A 19,189-nucleotide genomic window follows, 5' to 3' on the forward strand; every position below is an offset into this window, starting at 1 on the left:
AGGGCAGTGTCACTGGTCCTCATATGTGGGATCCGAACCGGGGCCCTCTGGCGTCCCAAGCCAGCTCTTAACCAATGCACCACTTGGCCGGCCCAGGAAATCTTTTTTGAAGTCATAAGTTAGTACAGAAAGACACAGCCCAATGTGATCTTTGTCACCCTAAGAACACAGCTGAGTTATGTCAACAAACCACTTGGTACTCATACAAGTGTGGGGACAACTGCTGAGCAAGCCCAGTCTTCAGAAGCAGGCTCCCCCAAAGTGCCCAGGGCTGAGTTTTGTAGCATGAACAAATTGGAAGACCCAGAGCAAGGAGGGGGCACCAGATGGAGATAGAAACATGTGCCACAGAAAGGAGATGTGTCCCTGGGAATGGCAAAGAGCATTCATTCATTTTATAATGAATGAGAGCCTACTGTCCTGAGGCCTACTATGTGCCAGGTACTGTTGTTCCAACAGATGTCTGGTCTCTTCCCCAGGAAGTATAGAATACATGGAGGGTGGGTGAGGGTGATGGCAGGGAGCTAGACAGAAACAAATTACACAGGCAAAGCAGTAACAATTGTCCTTTGAAATTCAGGCCCTGAGAGTGAGGGACTGACAGACAATAAAGGAGAGGTGGAAGGAGGAGACTTGCTGAGGAAGCGATATTTAAACTGAGACCTAGAAGAATCAGCCTTATGATGTGGAGGGCACGCCAGGCAGAGGGAACAGCATATGCAAAGGCCCTGTGGCAGACTTGCCTGTTGGGAGTTAATTTTGGCATCTGTGAGTGAAGGTGGCTGAGGAATATAGTCTGTGCCTAAGAGGAAGGAAGAGGGATCACAGGGCTGCATGAATGACCTGTGTGCCCTAGGTGAGCGGCCAGAGCCTGGCCTTGCTCCCTCACTGTGCCGCCTGCCCTTTAGGTAGGAGGGGGTCGAGTCGCTGCAATCCAAACCCTGCTCCCTCATCTCCACCTCTGACGATAACCTCCCTCTACCCCCAGCCCCTCCACTCCAATGACCCTCCCGGTCTAGCTACGCCCACGCCCGCCCCGCCCTCTCCCTCCTACCCACCTCCCGCTCCGGCTCTGAGCCCCCCGCCTGGCTTCTGCCCAGCTTCTCCCTCTCCCGCATACCCTTCTCTTCCGGCCGTGTCCTGTTCCCCGCGGGCCCGCCCCCGCGCCGCCCGGCCCGCGGCCCGGGTAAGCATCTCCTAATTTTGTTCCAGAAGATAGAAAACTCTTCGTGGGCATGCTCAACAAGCAGCAGTCTGAGGACGACGTGCGCCGCCTCTTCGAGGCCTTCGGGAACATAGAGGAGTGCACCATCCTGCGCGGGCCGGACGGCAACAGCAAGGGTGAGAGTGGGGGCGGGGCGGGCAGTGGGCGGGGGAGGGGGAGCCGCAGGCTCGCGTTTGCTTGGTGGCGGAGCCCAGAGCCACCCGGAGCTGGCCGGGACGCGCAAGCCGCGAAGGGATGTTTGGAAGGGACGAGGCGGTCGGGTCCGGGAGTAAGGAAAGGTCGCAATCCAAGTCCAGAAAGGGACGAGGAGACTTAAGGGTACTTTTGAGTCTCCGGCCCGTCCAGGTCTTTCTCTGTCTCTCGGTGTCTCTCTTTTTTCTCTCGGTCTTCGTGTCTCACCCGTTCTACTTTCTTCTGGGATGCGCCCTGTCCCCTCGGCCCCGCCCGTGCCCCGCCTCTCAGTCCTGGGGCTTCCCTGGCCTCCCTCTGGCCTCCCCGGCCCTGGCTCAGCCTCTCCTGTCCACCCAGGGTGCGCCTTTGTGAAGTACTCCTCCCATGCCGAGGCGCAAGCCGCCATCAACGCGCTGCACGGCAGCCAGACCATGCCGGTAAGTGCGGCCACCCCCGCATGGGGCGGGGACGGGGACAGCCGACATTCCTGCCCAACCCAGCTCACCATCAGGGCCCCCGCCCGCCCTTGCGCCGTGTCCATGCAGTGTAAAACGCGTGCCGTATCACAGCTTCTCATGAAACAGGAAGGCGTTACCATTATCCCCATTTCTCAGACAAGGACACTGAGGCCCAGAGATGTTAAGGAACTGGCCCGCGGTCACCCAGATAGAAAACTCCCGCGGTCGAGTTAAGTCCCCAAACTCCTGGGCTAGCAGCGGTGTCGGTCCCCCCCCCCACCTCCCAGTAGCACCCCGCGGAGAGGAGAGGGTGGGCCTAGGCCAGGGGTGCAGACAGCTGGACAGCTGGGAGTGGAGGTGCCTAGGGCAGGTGGGCCTCACGCGCAGTCCCGGCTGCAGGGAGCCTCATCCAGTCTGGTGGTCAAGTTTGCCGACACCGACAAGGAGCGCACGATGCGGCGAATGCAGCAGATGGCTGGCCAGATGGGCATGTTCAACCCCATGGCCATCCCGTTCGGGGCCTATGGCGCCTACGCACAAGCAGTAAGTGGGGGTCCAGACGCTGGTGTGAGTGGGGGGCAGCGGTTCCCCAGCTAACTCTGCTTAGAGCCCCATGGCAGGGACACCTAACTTCGCTAAGGGGGAGCTCTGTTCCTGGCCCAGAAAATACTGGTCTAGTCCTGGGGAGTGAGGAGTGGTCAGGAATGAAACCAGTAAGTGGAGGCCAGAGGGGGTTGAAAGAAGGCTGGTCCAATCCAGGGTGGCTGCCAGGGGGAGGTGGGTTACTATCCTGGTTCTTAAGGGGAGAAGCAGGAGGGCTGCAAGGTGGGTTACCTGAATGACCTCATGCTAGTCAAATCCTAGGACGCACCAATTGTAAGAGGGGACAGGTTCAGGTGTTTGGTTGCCACCACCCTAACCTGGTTCCCACTCATGAATGGGTGCCCTCAGGCCTCTGCTTACTCCTGGCAGAGGTCCTGTGAGGATCCCCAAAGCCCATCACACCCATGCATCCCCTGCAGTCCCTCCCAGGCCTCACCTCAGGCTTCTGGCCCACCAACTTCTTTCTTTCACAGTGGGGCCTGCTTTGCCAGCATCTCCACTAAGCTGTCTCCCAGACTTGTAGCCAACTCCCCTGCCCCCCTCCCACCATGGGTGGCCCTGAGGTAGACCAGTGTTTTGGTTCTAAAAATGCAGGCTCACTTCAACTCCTTCAGCAGTGCCCAAGTTTTACCAGTTTAAACAAATGTCCCACTTCCCACTCACCTTTGTTAGAACATTTGGACAGAAATCCATGCTAAGCTAATTCTACAGAGGCTCATACAGCATGTCTCTAGAACTTTGGGTGTCACCTCTCCATGAATGACAGGCCATCACAAGGCTAATAAGCAACCATGGAGCCAGTGCCCTTCCCCTACTCTTTACAGTACCTTAGAGTCCCCAAGAGTCTACCATTACTTTTGAATAGTTACCTCTTAAGAAGTGGTTTCTAGTAGCCACTGAGGACAGGAATGGGGTTCTTTAGAGGTCAGGGTGGGGAGCGCCCTGGGTTTCAGGGCCTGGGAGGCTGGTGTCCAGGAGCTGAGCCCCCTGGTGGGGAGGGCTGCCCCCCTGGAAGCGCATGATATTTTTTCCACTCACTCTGCCCCAGCTGATGCAGCAGCAAGCGGCACTAATGGCATCAGTCGCGCAGGGTGGCTACCTGAACCCCATGGCTGCCTTCGCCGCCGCCCAGATGCAGCAGATGGCGGCCCTCAACATGAATGGCTTGGCGGCCGCGCCCATGACCCCAACCTCAGGTGAGCCAGCAGGTACCAACACAGGGCCCGACCCAGCAGGAGAGGAGCTGGATCCAGGCCTGGACCTTCTGTTTGGCCAATTTTGGCTACAAATGGACCATTCCGTGGCAAGAGCTCATGGCATCTGGCCCTAGGCATACCTCATCCTCTGGCAGTTTATCTCAAAAATGTTCTAATCCTTGGTGATCCAAAGAAAGATGGGATGTGAGTCTCATGCAGTTCAAGATATGATTTCGGGGTGGTGGGAATGTCACTTGAGTTGTTTTGGAAAGAAATTGACATGAATGCATCTCCGATTGAGGTCTGAGGGGAGAAGAGTCCTGCCCATTTTGTGGCCTTGTTTGGTGCCTGGCCCAAGCATAGAAGAAGGCCATTTTTGATTTCCCTTTAACCCAACATAGAATCACTGGCTTTTTCCAAGACAACTACATAACAAGCAAGAGAGAACCACAGAGTTATTAAAGGGCAGGGGGGCTGAAAACAGCCTTGCTCACAAAGCATGCTTTTAATTGGATCTTGGTTATTGTCAAGTTCAGTGATTCCCAACTAGGGCAATTTGGTGTCCTCCCCGCCCCCCAATATCTGGCAATGTCCTGAGACATTTTTGGTTGTCACAACTTGGGGAGGGGGATGCTACTGTAATCTAGTAGTCAGAGGCTGCGGATGCTGTTAAACATCCAACAAAGCATGACAAGGAAATGTCTGTGAACAAGTATCAATAGTGTCAAAGAAGTTGAGAAAAACCTTTTCTAGTCCCAAGGGCTTACCTAACACCCACGCTCTCATTCACCAAGCTTCCTTGGCTCTCTGCACCCAGGTCATAGCAGCAGCCTTCCTGATACCCAGGAGCTATTCCTTTCCCAGATAAAAGTCATAAAAGACCGTGCCATCTCTAGACCCAGTTGGAGAATTATTCCACAGCTCTGATCCCCAAGTTAGGGATACTTCTAAGCCCAGGCCAGCCTCAGTTCCTCGTCCACCAAGAGACTTTGTTTCTTACATGAAGAAGAAGGCCCTTTCCAGCTTCTGGGGCCTCAGTACAATCACCATGCCAGTTACACCTTGGGTTCCACCCACAAGGCACAGAGAGGGCACAGGGTGTTGTCATCTGACTCCATCTTTACCCTTGCCACAATGAGCATCACCATCACCTCAACTAGAGGAGGCCAAGGTGCCTACTCTGTGTATGGATATGGCTGAGTCTGGATTCTGCAAAGTCCTCATTCCCTCATTGCAGGGGAACTCCAGAATTAAGACCTTTTCGAGCCAAGTAGCAAAATTCCTTTCTGGGAAGGCAGATCAGCCCCTCAGTGATCTAGATGAGAGCAGTCAGCAACTCAGAAACCCCTTGGTGGCTAAACAAGGACCAGCCCATCCTGACTGAGCTGGGATGAGCAAGAACCACTGAAAAAGTCTAAAGGAAGACCAAGTAGTGAAGAGTACTGAGAGCATCCATGTGCTGCAGTTCCAAGGCCAAGTGGTCAGTGGTCAGGGAAGTCTTCACGGGGTAGGTGGGGTTTGGACGTCCTGTCCTGAAGGATGGATACAGTTGAGATGAATGGAATCACTTCTTGCAGGGAAATGGTCCAAGGGAGGATTCACAGATAGGATTGAGCTGGTGTGTGAGGTCCAAGTCTATTCCCAGGCCCTTGGCGCCAGGAGGTGGACCTCCATGGGTTGGCCTTCCTCACCTTTGTTCTGCTTGCCTCCTCTCTTCCTCCACCCCTCTCCACCTCTGGAACCAGGTGGCAGCACCCCTCCGGGCATCACTGCACCAGCTGTGCCTAGCATCCCATCCCCCATTGGGGTGAATGGCTTCACTGGCCTCCCCCCACAGGCCAATGGGCAACCTGCTGCGGAAGCTGTGTTTGCCAATGGCATCCATCCCTACCCAGGTAAGCACATTTGGCAGCTCTTCCGTATGCACACAGCACACTCTTTATCCACTCCTTCCCTTACCCTTGCTGTTATAACAGGGAATGTGTGGCTCCTGCCCTCTGTCCGTTCTTTGGTAGACCCCCAAATGTGATCAGGGAGAACCTGCCTCCTTTAGGTGGGAGAGACCAAATTCCCATCCTTGGGGACATGTCAGTTTGAAAGTTGAGAAAGAACCACATTCCTGGGGCTTCTTCAGGTGAGAAAAGCGAATAGATGTAATTGTACAACCAGGTAGAAAGGCTAGTCACTGCAAATTAATTGAGAGTGAATTCGACCCATCATAAGGAAAGGGATAGAAACTTATAGAATAACTATATTTAGTGTTAAGTAGGAAACGACTCTTTGGGGAAGAAAAGGGAGATATGTAGCTTGACATTCTGGCCAGGACATACCATTTCGATCCATTGGTGCACTCAAACCCCTGGTCGGCATTTGAGACAGAGGATCAGAACCTCGGACATCTCCCAGGTCCCACTTGCATGAATTTTGGCACACGGGAAAACCAGGAGGCCCGTTCCTGATTAACTTTGTTCCTCTCAAACTTGGCCATTCTCCCACGGTGTGACTGTACAGTTAACTTGAAGCAGCTCCTTTCTCAGGTCTTGAGGATGAACTGATAGCAGGCAAGCTGGGCCCAAAGCCCCGGAGTAAACTAGCAAGAGGCAATGTGTCAGAGAGAGAGAGAGTGCTGTCCTCCTTTCTAGAGGTCAGATGATGAGGTTACAGAGACCCCATTAGTACAAGTAAGTGCCCAGTCTCTGCTGGATGAAAGGGGGGCCCCAGAAGGAGGGCAGGATGTGGGCCTATCTATCCCTTGGGAGGTCACAGTCCAGCTAGGAACACAATATACATCTCCGGGAATGAAACAGTAAGCAAAATGGAGTCTGATCAAGAGTGAATGTTTTCCAACTTGAGGTGCTAAAGGATTCAGAGGAAGGGAGAGGCCTGTAGGCTGAAGAAGCTCAACAGAGCCGCCCTGACAGGAGGCTCAGGTTGGACTTTAACAGATGGGTAGGAATTGGGGAGCGGGGAGGATGAACAAGAAACACATCCTGTGGAGTTGCTGTCCTAGAGGCCCAGAGGCAGGAGAGGGCCTGCCTGGCAGGGGCAGGGCATGGTGAGGAGGCTGATCCAACCAGGACAGAAGAGGCCAGCCTGGTGTCACTCAGCAGTGGGGGGCAGAGTAGTGCTTCCCACTCGGTTTGTCCATCAGAATCCATTGGGTGGCTATGTAAAACCACAGAAGCCCAGAAATTCTTATTTCAGTGTCTGGAATGAGGCCCAGATATCCAGAGCATATCAAAGTTCCAGCAGCAGCAGAGTGCAAGGTCACTGTGCTAGAGAAAAACAGGAGAATTTTGAACTGACTTTGAACTTGGCGTTGTCCTTGATCTTGTTCCAGTGCTTGCCCCTCAACTCATCCCTCCGAGCATAGGGAAGAGATGAGAGAAGCCTAGAGAAGGAAGCAGCAGGGTCCAGAGAGGCTGGAGTGTTGTTTCAGGGTGAAGACTCCTCGCTGGCAAGGGAGGCAGGGCAGGGGCTTGGCGAGCTGGAGGTGGGAGAGAGCCCACCAATCTCAGGTTCCAGGGTTCCTCTTGCCTCAGGATCATGGGCTGGGAGATACAGTCCCCAGCACATCTGGGTGGTTTCATTTCCCCCTCCTCCATGCCCACAAGCCCATCTGGAGCTCTGGATTTTGACAAACCTGTTCCCTCCCCACCCCCAGAAGCATCTGTGAGCCATTTTCCTTGTGGAATTTGGAGCTGTTTCTCTGCCCCATTTGTAACAATCTGCCACATCCCATAAACAATTCCCTGCCAGAACAGGAGGGAGGGATGGAAGGAAGGAAAGGAGAGAAGTAGTACATTAAAAAAATTAATTTACCATTTTTAAATGCAGAGTTTGGAGCTGCTGTAATGAGCGAGATCCTTCAAAATGTTCACTCTTTGGCAGTTACTAATGAGGTCATTAAGCAGAGTAGAAAGGGGTCTCAGAAATGCTTTCCTCCACTTCTTAGCCCCAGGTAGCTTCTCTGTTTTCTCCTCTTGCTCATCGAAATCGTGTTGGAAGCACACAGTGTGGCCATTATGACCACATCACCCCCTTGAAGGGGTGGCTGTCATGACTGTTAAGGACCCTTCGTTCATTCCCTACGTTACAGTATTTGCTGAGCACTTGCGGTGATCCCGGCTGCTGTGCAGGGGGTGGGGGCTGTCACGTAGGTTGTGCAGCTTTTATTTTACATAAGGCACCAAGCTGTGCCCAGAAGAAGAGACACCTTTTTCTAATTTGCATAAAGGCAGTCTGTGGTTGAGCAGCCTGGGAGACCAAGAGGACAAGCTGGATGTGACTCTCCCTCCAGTGAGCTGAGGCTGGTACAGGGGTCAGGCAAAGGGAGCCACAGGAGGGAGGAGACCCAGCGCACCAAACACCACTACGCCCCCAGTCCTGGGAGCTCCTGGCTCCAGTCTCCACTGAGGGAAATAGAGGGGTAGGGATAGGATAGGGTCAGGAAAGGGCCTCCGTGCTGACCCATCTTCAGCTCCCCTTCTGGGCAGTGCCCTGGGCCTGCTGCCACCTGTACTGTCTCTAAGGATCTCTGCCCCAGGATTTCCCTTGGTTACCCTGAGGCTCAAGTGCTATTGTTCTAGTGGGATGTTACTGAGGTTCAGAAACAAGAGCTCAAAAGGGCAGTTTGGGAATTCTTTCTGGTTTACAGGCTCCAAAGTCTGGCACTGCCAATTAGCTTGACTGGCCTAGGTCGCCAGGCAGAAAAGCCCAGATGGTTTTCTTTCCGCCTCCCTATATTATTACAGTTTGCCCTAAGTGTAGTACAGCTGGATCTGTCCCCACCCACCTCCCTGGCCCTCCAAGGTAAGCCCACTCCCACAACAGCTATCACCAGCCGTGGTCACCAAAGGCAGTACCCACCGTTGGCCCATGCACCAGGCTTTTGCCCACCGCTTCTGTAGACACAGCAGAGGCAACAAGTGAACCAGCTGCCCCAAGTTGCTTGCCAAGGTAGCAGCACAAGGGTCCTCTCCTTGTGCTGGGCAGTAGACATCCCAGACTCACAAATTCGAGTGGGAGGAAGGCCCCTGATCTGCTGGTTCTTCCATTTCTGTGGGCATCACTCCTCTCCCAGCCCATGGGGCAGACCTCATTTGTGTGGCCTGTCCCTGCTGAGGGTGACTTGGCCATGGCCTACGAATGGAAGCCCCATGTCTTATGCAAACTCCCTAAGAACAAAGGAGGGGGTCCCTCTGTTTGAGCAGGAGTGGGTGGCCCAGTGAGGCCTCCCGTGCCCTTTCTTTCACCCAGCTGGGATCTGCCCCTGACTTCTGCTGGGGTTAAATGAGGATGAGACTACCCTGCTAACAGCCCTCACCCCCTTCCCCACTTTCCCACAGCTCTTCTCTCGGGCCAGGTCCCTTATGTGTCCCCACAAAGCCACTCATGGCCGAGCCTCCTCTGGCATCTCCTTCCCAGTCCTTCCCAGCCTTCTCTGTGAACCACCCATCTCACCCCACCACCGGCTCCTGCAGCTTGCATCCCCCAGCCAGGGTGGGCAACCTTCACCCTATTAAGGGCCCTGGACTGGGGAAGACAGAACCCTAACAGGGTCCAGGCATTCAGGGTTCCTGTCTCAGATGACCTGCCCCGAGGCAGACACAGTGGCTGGGAAGGGTGATGCAGCCACAGTGTCGTCTCCACGGGCCTGGTAGGGAAGGGGCTGGTTCCGGGGGGCCTCACTGACCTCTGCCCCCTTGGCTCCCCTGCAGCGCAGAGCCCCACCGCCGCGGACCCCCTGCAGCAGGCCTACGCTGGAGTGCAGCAGTATGCAGGTCGTTAGTATCCGCGCGTCCCCAGGGCTCTCCCCCAGCTTTGGTCATCTCCCCACTCCTGCCTAGGCACCAGTGCCTCTCCCCACCCCAGGCCTGGGCTCCGCGCTGTGTGGGAGGGGGGAGAGGAGGGGAGTAGGGGGACCTTCGGTAGAAGGTGGGAGGGCTATGATACCGCCAGAGACCCCGACTCCAGGCTGCCTCCCCCTCTGCAGGCCCCCCAGCATGGAGGCAGAGCTTGCCCGTCGTGTCATGGGTACCCTTGCAGTGGTGGGTGGTCAGAGCTTCTGACAACTTCACGAGCCAGGCTGAAGCTTTGACCTTGCTGTGCAGTGACGCAGCTTTGAGGCCAGGTGTCCCTTCCCCATGGGGCTGCCAGGGCCAGTTTGTCCAGGAGCACCAAGCTACACAGCAGCCCTGGGGATGAGGTCGGAGCTGGGGTGCTGCCCACTGCAGCCCACAATCACTGGCCCAGGAAGCATATATGCCTGGGTTTGAAGGAAGGAGAGGCCCTGGAAGGAAAGCGGTTTCAACCTCTCGCCACCCCACCTCCGCATACACAAGCAGCAGGAGTGGGAAATGAACAAGGATGACAGGGAACAAGGGAGGATAGGCAGCCAGAGGTAGGAAAAAGGGGTGAGGAGAGGCAGCCTTGGGGTGAGCAGATGGCCTTGGGTCAGTGAATGGGAAGGGAATCCACCACTGTAAAGCCCAAGGCAAGCTGTAAGTGATGCTTCTCTCCCTCGCTGTCTCCTCTGGCCTGGGCAACACACACACACACACACACACACACACCCGTACACGTACACGTACACGTACACGCACGCTTCTACTCTTCACTGTGCCGCTTCTCCATTACTACTGATAGCTGGCTTTATCTTAAGTGGCTGAGCTGAATGCACTTGTTGCCTGGTCTGCTTTTACTGCTCGACACTGAAATTTCTCTTTCTTCCTGCCTCTCGCCCTGTCTCTCTCCGTGTCACTGTCATCGTCCCTCGCTCTTGCCTCTTCTCTTTGGCCCTCCAGCAGCCGCCTACCCTGCTGCCTATGGTCAGATAAGCCAGGCCTTTCCTCAGCCACCTCCAATGATCCCACAGCAACAGAGAGAAGGTGAGTCTGCGAGCCGGGCTCCCAGGCCCCTCCCTGCCCCCTTTCTCTCCCCAAAGAGGCTGCTCTCCTGGGCCTTTGGCTGGGTGTTTTGTTGGAAAGATGACCATGTCTGTGTGCTGTGTTGAGGGTGAGCGAAGATGGCAGGATTGTGAGATGTGGCGCTCTCCAATCCAAGCACAGAGGTGTCTCGTGGGCAGCTCTGCCAACCCCATTGGTGGGAGGTTAGGAAGGTGGAGCCCTGGATGATTTGGGGTCCAAGAGCCCCCCCACCCCCGGTGGAGAGGAAGGAAAGAAGTAGGAATGTTCATGGCTGAGTGTGGGGGGAGCAGGGAGGCCAGTTCATGATGGACAGACGTTGTGTCCTCTGGGTGACCAGGAGGGACAGGTAGAGCTCCCGGGGCAGGAGTCCACAGGTGGGTGAGGGGATGGGAGTGCTTGAGTGCAGGCCTAATGGAAGAAGGTCCTGAGAAGCCACACTGGGTGGGCCAGGCAAGGCCATGGGCCCCGGGAGGCTGGGGCTCACAGACCCTCCAGTGTGTTCCCATCCCAGAGCCTAGTGACCTAGAGGAGCTGGATAAACAGCCCACCCTCAGGGATTCTGTGGGCCCAAGAGAGCTCAGTTTGACGGGGAAGGAACACTGACAAGGTCCTGTCCTCCCCACCCCCATGAAAAGGGTCACCCTGCCAGTGAAGCCACCACATCTGTCCCAGTAGCCCACATGGCCAGGGGCTTCCACTGGTCTCCAAGTGGCTCACCCAGAGCCCCTGCAGCAGACTGTCCCAGAGCTGTGGGATATAGGTGAGTCCTGGGAAGGACCCCAGGAGTTTGCTGGTCCACATTTCTTTGGTCAGACAGGCCCCAAACAGGCACTAGAGCCCGGACGGCTGAGAGCCTGGGCCTGGAAGAAACTCATCTGGGTCTGACTTCCAGCCAACTCCTCCCCTCTAGGCCTCGGTGTCCTTCATAGTGGGGCCACTCGCCCATGCCTAAGTGACATCTGGGCTCACCATCGGTGAAGTGGGAGTGAGGGGTCATCCATCAGCCCTGCCTCTACCAGAGGGTCCCCTCACTGGGCTGTGGCCCTGGAGCCTGCCCTGCTGTTGCTCTCCTTCCAGCCAGCCCAAGCCTTCCAGCACCACATGAGTCAGATCAGAACTGCAAGGGGTGGGGCCCAGGAGTCCCAGTGTTGCCTGCCCCAGGTCCAGAACAAAGCTGTATCCACAGGCCCTACGATTTTTCTCACTCCACTGCCTTCAGGCTGGCCCAGCCTCACCCTATAGTGAGTGCCCTGGAGCACTCTGGTCTGTGGGCCCAGGTGTCTCTAAACCTGCTACACACACACACACACACACACACACACACACACACACTGCTCTGACCAACACCCATGATAGCCCCTGCCACCGGCTTCAAACCCAGGCCCTCCGTCTGCTCCGGCCCTGCCCCCCACCTCACACTTCGCACGAGCACGTGTATCTACTTCTGAACTCCTTTTCATATCTTCTCTCCATCTCTGAGTAGCTTCAGTCCTCCACCACCATGCCTTGCTCCCTAGACCAGACGCTGTGTGGCCAGTCGCCCCTGCAGTCTCCAGGCTGGGGGACGTCCCACTGTTGTCCCCATGCCCCCTGACTGCCATGCACAGAATGAGCCACCCTGGGGAGCAGGGCATGGGGAGGGCCGAGATGTGAGCCCAGATACCTACAAAGCCATGCTGCATACTAGGGTGTGCTCATGGTGCTGGGGGTGGGGTACTTGGGGAAGGCTTCCAGGGGGTCCGTGAAGGATAAGATGTTGAGCACATAGAGATGGGGAGATGGGCCTTCCAGGCGGGAAAACAGCAGGAGCAATGGCATGGGTGTTGCAAAGGATGAGATGAGCCTGGGGACGGGGGTGAGACAGGCTGAGGGTGGGCTGGAGCCAGACCACAGCCATGTCCACATGAGGCATGGATGAGAAAGGACGCTGCGTTCCTCTAGCCCCCCACCCCCATGCCAGCGGTTGGCCTCTTCACATTACGGTCACTTGCCCCTGTCTAATGCCATTGATATACCAGGGCACACTGGTTGCTGGGGAGGATCCTCCTTCCAGCTCCTTGTCTTTGAGCTGAACCTGACTGCCAGCAGATGCCCGGATCCCCAGAGGCAGTCTGCCCCACAGACGTGCCAAGGTTACTCTTAAGGTTGGCTTCATTCCTGGCTCTGCCAGCAACTGCTTTGTGGTCAGGGGGAGTCAATGTCTATCTCTGGACCTCCATTCCACCATTTCTCAGAAGGCTGGGTTGGAGCAGATTGATCTCCAGAGTCCTGCTGGTTATGCCACCTGATGCTCTGTAACCTGTGAATGAGGGAATGCAGTGAGGGCTCAGGGGCAGCTGGAGTGAGACAACTCATAGTCTCCCTGTTGAGGGGTGAGGGGCAGGGGGCTGGGCTGGGCTGGGGCTGGGCAAGCTGTCCCTATGGGGCTCAGCACTGACCATACTAATGGGACTGAGCCTACTGGCCTTGCCCTCAAAGACTCCTTGTCTTTTTAAAGACAACAGACATAGCATTCACATAAAGCAGCTTGCAGAACTTGAACTTGGAGCGAGAGTCCCAAGTTCAAGGCAAGTGTCAGCATAGCGTGGAGTGGAGAGGGTGGCCCTGAAGAGTGGGGATGGGAGAAGGAGGGAAGGCATGTGCTGGGGGATTGGGGTGGGGTGGACAGGAGCACAGGGGACGACAAATTCCCCTGTCCCTAGGGAGCATCCCATCCAGCTGGAGAGAAAACTTCCCAGACATAAAGGAGAAACAGCCTTAGACAAGCAGCGTATGGAGTGTGGTCTCGGGGAGCACTGGAAGAGAGAGGGTGTGGGGAGTGTCTGAGTGGGGGTCCTGGAGGAAGGGCAGCTTAGATTAGGCCTTCAAGCTGGTTCCTGCCCAAGGGGACTCACATCTAGCTGGGGACAATCAGAGGGACAATTCACAGAGCATGAACCAGTGAAAACGCACATGGTTGTAGGGGATGGGCCACCAGAACTTGGAGGGGTCCAGCACCAGGGACCCCAGAAGGGGGTGGGAGAGCACGCTTGCGCCGATTCGGAATGCGCCGTCAGCTGGCGGTCTGCCTGGGAGACAGCCGTCCAGGGAGTGGGCAAATGGTGCAGGGCAGGGACCAAGGACCAAGCAGGACAGCCGCGTAGAGGGTGGCTTTGGTGGTCAGAGGAGTCTTTGGAGGGAAGAAAGAGGAAAGTGGGAGGGGAGCGGAGAGGAAGAAGAGAAGGACAGAGACTGCAGAGCGAGCTTTTGCTCCAGGATTGAGTCATCTGGCAGCCTGGCCCTTCCCAGAGAACCAGGACAGTTGGTTCTGGCCGTAAAAGCCACGTATCAGCCTTTGTCGGTGCCTTACAGCCTTCGCGTTTGAGTTCATGCTTAGTTTCCCACTAGCCTCTGATTCAGAACCTTGGTTCTTACACAAATGCAGCTGTTGCCTTTGCGTGTCCTCCATGGGCTGGAAACAACTGAAATGACCACACTTTTAAAGGTTAAATCATATGTGGCTTACTGTGTGGAAGATGGCAGGAAATATTAATAGATGAAGTATCTTGGAGAGATTTCCATTGCAAAGAGTTGAAATTGAGCATTTGGGTCATTGAAAAAGAGAAATGTATATCTTCAGCTATTTGGAAATTTCAGAAATCCAAAGGCCTCAACTATGTTCATAGTTTCTGGGGAATTGAGATGGATGAGAGATAGGTAGACAGAGAGGAAAGCACAGACTATGGAGGCAGGCAGCCTGGGTCCATATTCTGGCTTCACCTCCTATGGGCTGTGTGACTTGGCAGGTGACTTAACCTCTCTGGGCCTCAGTTTCCTCAGCTGTGAAGTGGGGGTGACAAGCTATAGAAGTGGCAGGGCTGTTATTGTTGTAATGAAATGGAGAGCCTTTCATGTAATGAGGCTTGTGGGTAATCACAGAGCCTTGCTGTGAAGCCCCTCTTGATTTCTGCCCTCAGACCAGGGCTGAGTTTGAGGTTTGGGGCAGGGGAAGGTGCTGCCGGCTGTTGGGAACCAAATGGGAAGGAGTGGCTGCTGGCTGGGGGGGGGATGGGCAGAGCTGCCACCCCATGGGTGCAGGAGGTGAAGTGAAGCTTCTCCCCCCCCCCTCCCCCTGCAGCCACACCAATGGCATGGCTGCCCCAGGTTGACTTTCTCTGTCCTCCCCTGAGCAGGGGCTGGGCAGGAGGGAGGTGAGCAGGTCCTCTCAGGTCTCCCAACCTCTGCCTCTTCTCAGCACCTGATTTCCACTGCTAATCAGGCCTTGCATTCACCCCATTCACCTATCACCTCCGCCCCTGGAGTCCCAGAGTTGCCAGGCAGGCACCCTGTTACAGATCCGTTTTGCAGAAAAGGCGACTGAGGCACAGAGAGGTTCAGTGACTTACCCAAGGGCAGAGCAGAGACCAGAGCTCAGACTGGGAGTTCAGCAGCCCCCGCTCTTCTTTGATCTTGGATGAGACCCCCCCTCCTAACCTTGCCCCCACCCCTCCCTGCTGCCGCTGCCTAACTCGCTCACCTCTCCTCTGTCTCTCTTTTCCCCCACCCTGCCATCCCTCCTCCCTGCCCCACCCCCTCCCCTCACCGCAGGGCCCGAGGGCTGTAACCTGTTCATCTACCATCTGCCCCAGGAGTTTGGGGACGCTGAGCTGATGCAGATGTTCCTCCCTTTCGGTAATGTCATCTCCTCGAAAGTGTTTGTGGATCGGGCGACTAACCAAAGTAAATGCTTTGGTGGGTAAAGATAACAAACCAACTAGCTTCATCTAGGACAGGGCGGTGCTCGCACCAATTTACCGGTGTCCAACAGCTTTCATCCTGCTCCTTCACATCGCCTCCCCACAGGCGCTCCCTATGGCCCAGCCTCCAGCCACCGTGTCTCATCCCTCTTCTCTCTTCTGCTGTTCTTCTGGCTTCTTGGCTTTCCCTGCCCACCCCCTGCCTGGCTCCCCATCTCCCCATTTCCCACTTCCCGGTCCAGGAGCTAGGTTCCCCTCCCAGCCGCGGGAGGAGGGAGGAGCCGCCTTGGGCGGGGGTGGGCGGGGCCAGCGAGAGAGCCTAGCCACACCCCTTCTCCCGGCAGCCTCTCTTCTCTCGCAAGCCGAGCGGCCCTGGGGTGAAAACTGAGCGTCATCCTCGGGGTGGGGGTTCTGCCCAGCCGAGGCCCCTACCCTGCCTGCATCTTGGCTTCCTCAGTCCACCCCTCTGTCCTGCCCCCAGCCCCCATCTCTGTCTACCCTGCTGTTTGCTCCCCGCCTGCCATCCAATGAACTCTCCTTCTCCCACCCATTCCTCTCAGGCCACCAGAGCCACATTGTTGAGGAGTCAGGAAGAGGAAAATGGCCCCTGCCCTCAGGAAGCCTCAGGTCTGAGCTTAGACGAAAATCACACCTACTTAACAGCAGTGAAATCTGCAAGGCACCAAGTAATACAGTCATGAGAAAGGCAGGTGGATGTAAAATAAAGGAAGGGGGTCGGGGAGGGGGAGGGCATTCCAGGCTGGGAAAATAGAATGGACAAGGGCATGGGGCTGGGATGAGAAGAGTTTAAGGACAGCGAGCGAGGAAGCTGGAGGCTTTAGGGAGAAAGCAGGGTTCCGGGGAGACCAGCTGTGAGGGAGGGTCTGTGCTGGGGCGGGTGTTGGCCATTCAAATGAGGATGTTTCCCGTGGTGTGATAGGCAGTGGAAGGTGGTGAGAGGGTTCCAGCTGAGATAACAGAATGAAGGAAATTTGCCTGGCGGCAGGATGTTAGATGGGAGAGGACTTGGGAGGGTCTAGGAGTATGGTTGTCAGATAAAATATATAGGATGCCCATTAAATTGGAATTTCAGGTAAACAATGGATGCGTTTTTAGTATAAGCATTATGTTCTGAATATTACATTCAGCATCGCCCTTGCAATATTTGGGATACACTTATGCGAAAAAAGAATGTCTTGTTCATCTGAAATTCCCAGTTTAACTGGGTGTCTTGGGTTTTGATTTGCTTCAGACCTGGAATCCCACCTCATTCCCACACCTCTCCCCTCCATTGCTCCTTAGTCCCTCTCCCACCTCCTGTTCTTACTCCATCAGCCCTTCCTCCTGGGGCCAGAGCTTCTCAGGAATCGCCAAGAATTGAGGCGTTTGGTCCCTAGAGAGCCACACAGGCAACCAGAGCTGAGTCTGCCAGGAGCTCAGTATCCCCAGATTGACCCCCAGATTCTGGGGCTGTGAGGACAGCAGGGAACCCAGGTCACAGCTTGGGGGTAATAGAGGGGAGAAGAGTCTGGAAGCATCAGAAAGAGCATGTTAAGAAATTCCAGTGTGGAGACCAACTTTCCAGAACCTAAAGGGCTTGAGGTTTTAGAGCATCTTCACCCAAGCAACCAAAACCTTTGCACCGCTGCCCCTGCCCCTGGAAATTTGTGGTACGTCAGCGGCACAGAGTGGCCTCAGCAGCTCATTTCTCTTTGGATATTGGGAAAATGAAGCCAAAGAAAAAGACAGGGTGTACCCCTCTATAGTTTGACCAGTATTTCTTCTGACGAATGATCATGATGCATGTAAAAACCACAAACTGGGGATCTTGGCATTTGTTCTTTAAGGAAGCCTCAGAGATTCCATAAAGAAAACTGCTAAGAGCCCACAAAGTGCTGGGCCCCGGGGCTAGAGCAGGCTTGGTCTTTGGTCATATCCCTGCTACATTTGTGCTTTTCCTGGCTGTCCCTGATGTGAGAGCAACCCAGTTTTTCAAAGGCATTTCCTCAGAGTTTGCCCAATCACTACCCTTGTCATTAGCCCATTTAATTTCTCCGGACCAAAGTTTTTTTCCCTGCTTTTTCTTGGCAAAAAAAAAAAACACCAAACCTCTACCCTGACTCTTTCTTCTGAACAAACTTCTAGCGCTAAACTTTAATCCACCTGGAGGACAGCCTCCTGCATGCTTGCTCGGCTCAGCGGTTCCTCCTTAAGCTTCTTGGGTTCTGGTTCACAGCTGATCCTTCTGAAACTTTCCCCGAGTCCTATCCTGTGAGAACTCCAGCACCCACTCATGGGCAAGTCATTTAACTCTTCTGAGGCTCGGCATCCTCATTAGTGAAATGGGAATGTTAACAGTCAGCCCTCAGAAAGACTGTGAGGTTACATGAGATGGTGTGTGTGAGGGGCTTGGCCAGAGTGGACCCTCAGGAACTGCTAGATTCCCCTATACTCACAAAAGGAGGGGCCATTTTTGTTGTAAACGTGGTCCTCTGTTAAAGTGAACCCCTGAAAGGCCCCACTCACTCTTTATAAGCATAAACCGAATCTTCCAGAGGCTTGTGAGCGTATGTGCAGCACAAATGGTTGCCAAGTTGAAAGAGGGGTTGGGGCAGGGGCACCAGGAGGGCCCCCTACCTGCGAGGCTTCTCATGGTCATGGTAGGAGGAATGGGGGAGGGGCTCTGGGAGGAGGAAGTCCTGGACGCTGTAACCATGGGGGATGGTGCCCAGAGCCCTGTCAGTGAGGAACAAGCTCCCTGTACTGTTAGTTAACAAAGCTAGTTGAGGAAGAAAAGTGATCTCAAGCCTGGAATCCTTCCTAACCCCTGGGCCTCTGGAGACTATAGACTCTTCCATGAAGGCCGCCGGGCTTCCCTCCTCCAGGACCCCTCTTCCCCGTCTTCCCATTTGGTGGCTGTCCCTTCCTTTACACCACAGCACCTCCAGCCCCTTTTATCTTTCTCCTGTCTCCTCCCTTGCAAAAACAGCCACCATGTGCAGGTAGCGATGTCGAGTTGGAGCTGGTGGTGCTGGTGAGCCAGCAGAAGAGGGACGAATGTATGTAACCATCATCCACAGTTAGGCCATTTTGTTCCGGTAGGGAGAGAGGCTTTAGTTCAACCACCCTCCTTAGTTTGGGGGAGAGCAGTGTAACAGATACACAATTCACACATTTGAAAACTGCTCTGCTCGGCTAACAACTTGACTAGTCATCATCAGACACATAGTTTGGTGGGGAAGGGATGGGCCAGGAAGGGATGAGAAGAGGAATTGGGGGGATTATTCCCACTCATCTGCCACTATGGATAATCCTAAATCTCTCCTATCTTTTCTGGAATATAGATTTATACAGATGTTGGTTATGTTGCTTTGGGTCCGCCTCTGACCAGTTAGTTCCATCTGAGCTTTGGGGACCTTATCCTTGTTGGCGCTCTTGAGTACACTCACATGCGCAAACACACACCCCCGCCTCCCGTCTTTTGATGTTTGCATGGCTGCAAGAGCAAATGTGAGCAAATGCAGGAAGGACACAAGAGAAAGAGAAAAGAGGCCAGATGGGGACAGGGCAAAAAGGGAGAAAGCGCCACCATAGGGGGAGAGTGAGGAAGGGGCCGCAGGCAAACTGGAGGTACCAGGGGCAATTAACCAAGAAGACAGCTTCTACTTCCGTGGGTCTGTCCATCTATCCGTTAGCTATCTAATGGCCTTTGGGGGACAAGCACCCCCAATGAGGCAGGTTTGTAGGATGGCCTGGGAACTTTGCCAATCTTAGTTCAAATATTTTGAAACTAAGAGAGATTTTACAGGAAAAATGAATAAATAAAAGGCATAATTTACAGGAGTAAAGGCCTCTACGTCAAATAAATTCC

At 54.8% G+C, this 19,189-nt stretch overlaps 1 protein-coding gene across 32 annotated transcripts in view; it reads left to right on the top strand.

Moving 5' to 3' along the window:
• Window positions 1-19,189, top strand: part of CELF4 (CUGBP Elav-like family member 4) — a 321,170-nt gene that overhangs the window by 289,866 nt on the left and 12,115 nt on the right. For 4 of the 32 annotated variants that reach the window (XM_019637929.1, XM_019637936.1, XM_019637937.1 and 1 more), the window contains exons 4-12: window positions 1,213-1,341; window positions 1,754-1,833; window positions 2,254-2,397; window positions 3,506-3,653; window positions 5,399-5,548; window positions 9,374-9,439; window positions 10,460-10,543; window positions 15,170-15,313; window positions 15,879-16,028. In XM_019637929.1, the coding sequence (XP_019493474.1) occupies window positions 1,213-1,341; window positions 1,754-1,833; window positions 2,254-2,397; window positions 3,506-3,653; window positions 5,399-5,548; window positions 9,374-9,439; window positions 10,460-10,543; window positions 15,170-15,313; window positions 15,879-16,028 (1,095 nt within the window). The remainder of the gene's footprint in view (window positions 1-1,212; window positions 1,342-1,753; window positions 1,834-2,253; window positions 2,398-3,505; window positions 3,654-5,398; window positions 5,549-9,373; window positions 9,440-10,459; window positions 10,544-15,169; window positions 15,314-15,878; window positions 16,029-19,189) is intronic. The other 28 variants (XM_019637942.1, XM_019637945.1, XM_019637946.1 and 25 more) reach the window with 21 other exon arrangements.

The sequence above is a fragment of the Hipposideros armiger genome, unplaced genomic scaffold, assembly GCF_001890085.2.
Source record: "Hipposideros armiger isolate ML-2016 unplaced genomic scaffold, ASM189008v1 scaffold_36, whole genome shotgun sequence".
Lineage (NCBI taxonomy): Eukaryota > Metazoa > Chordata > Mammalia > Chiroptera > Hipposideridae > Hipposideros > Hipposideros armiger.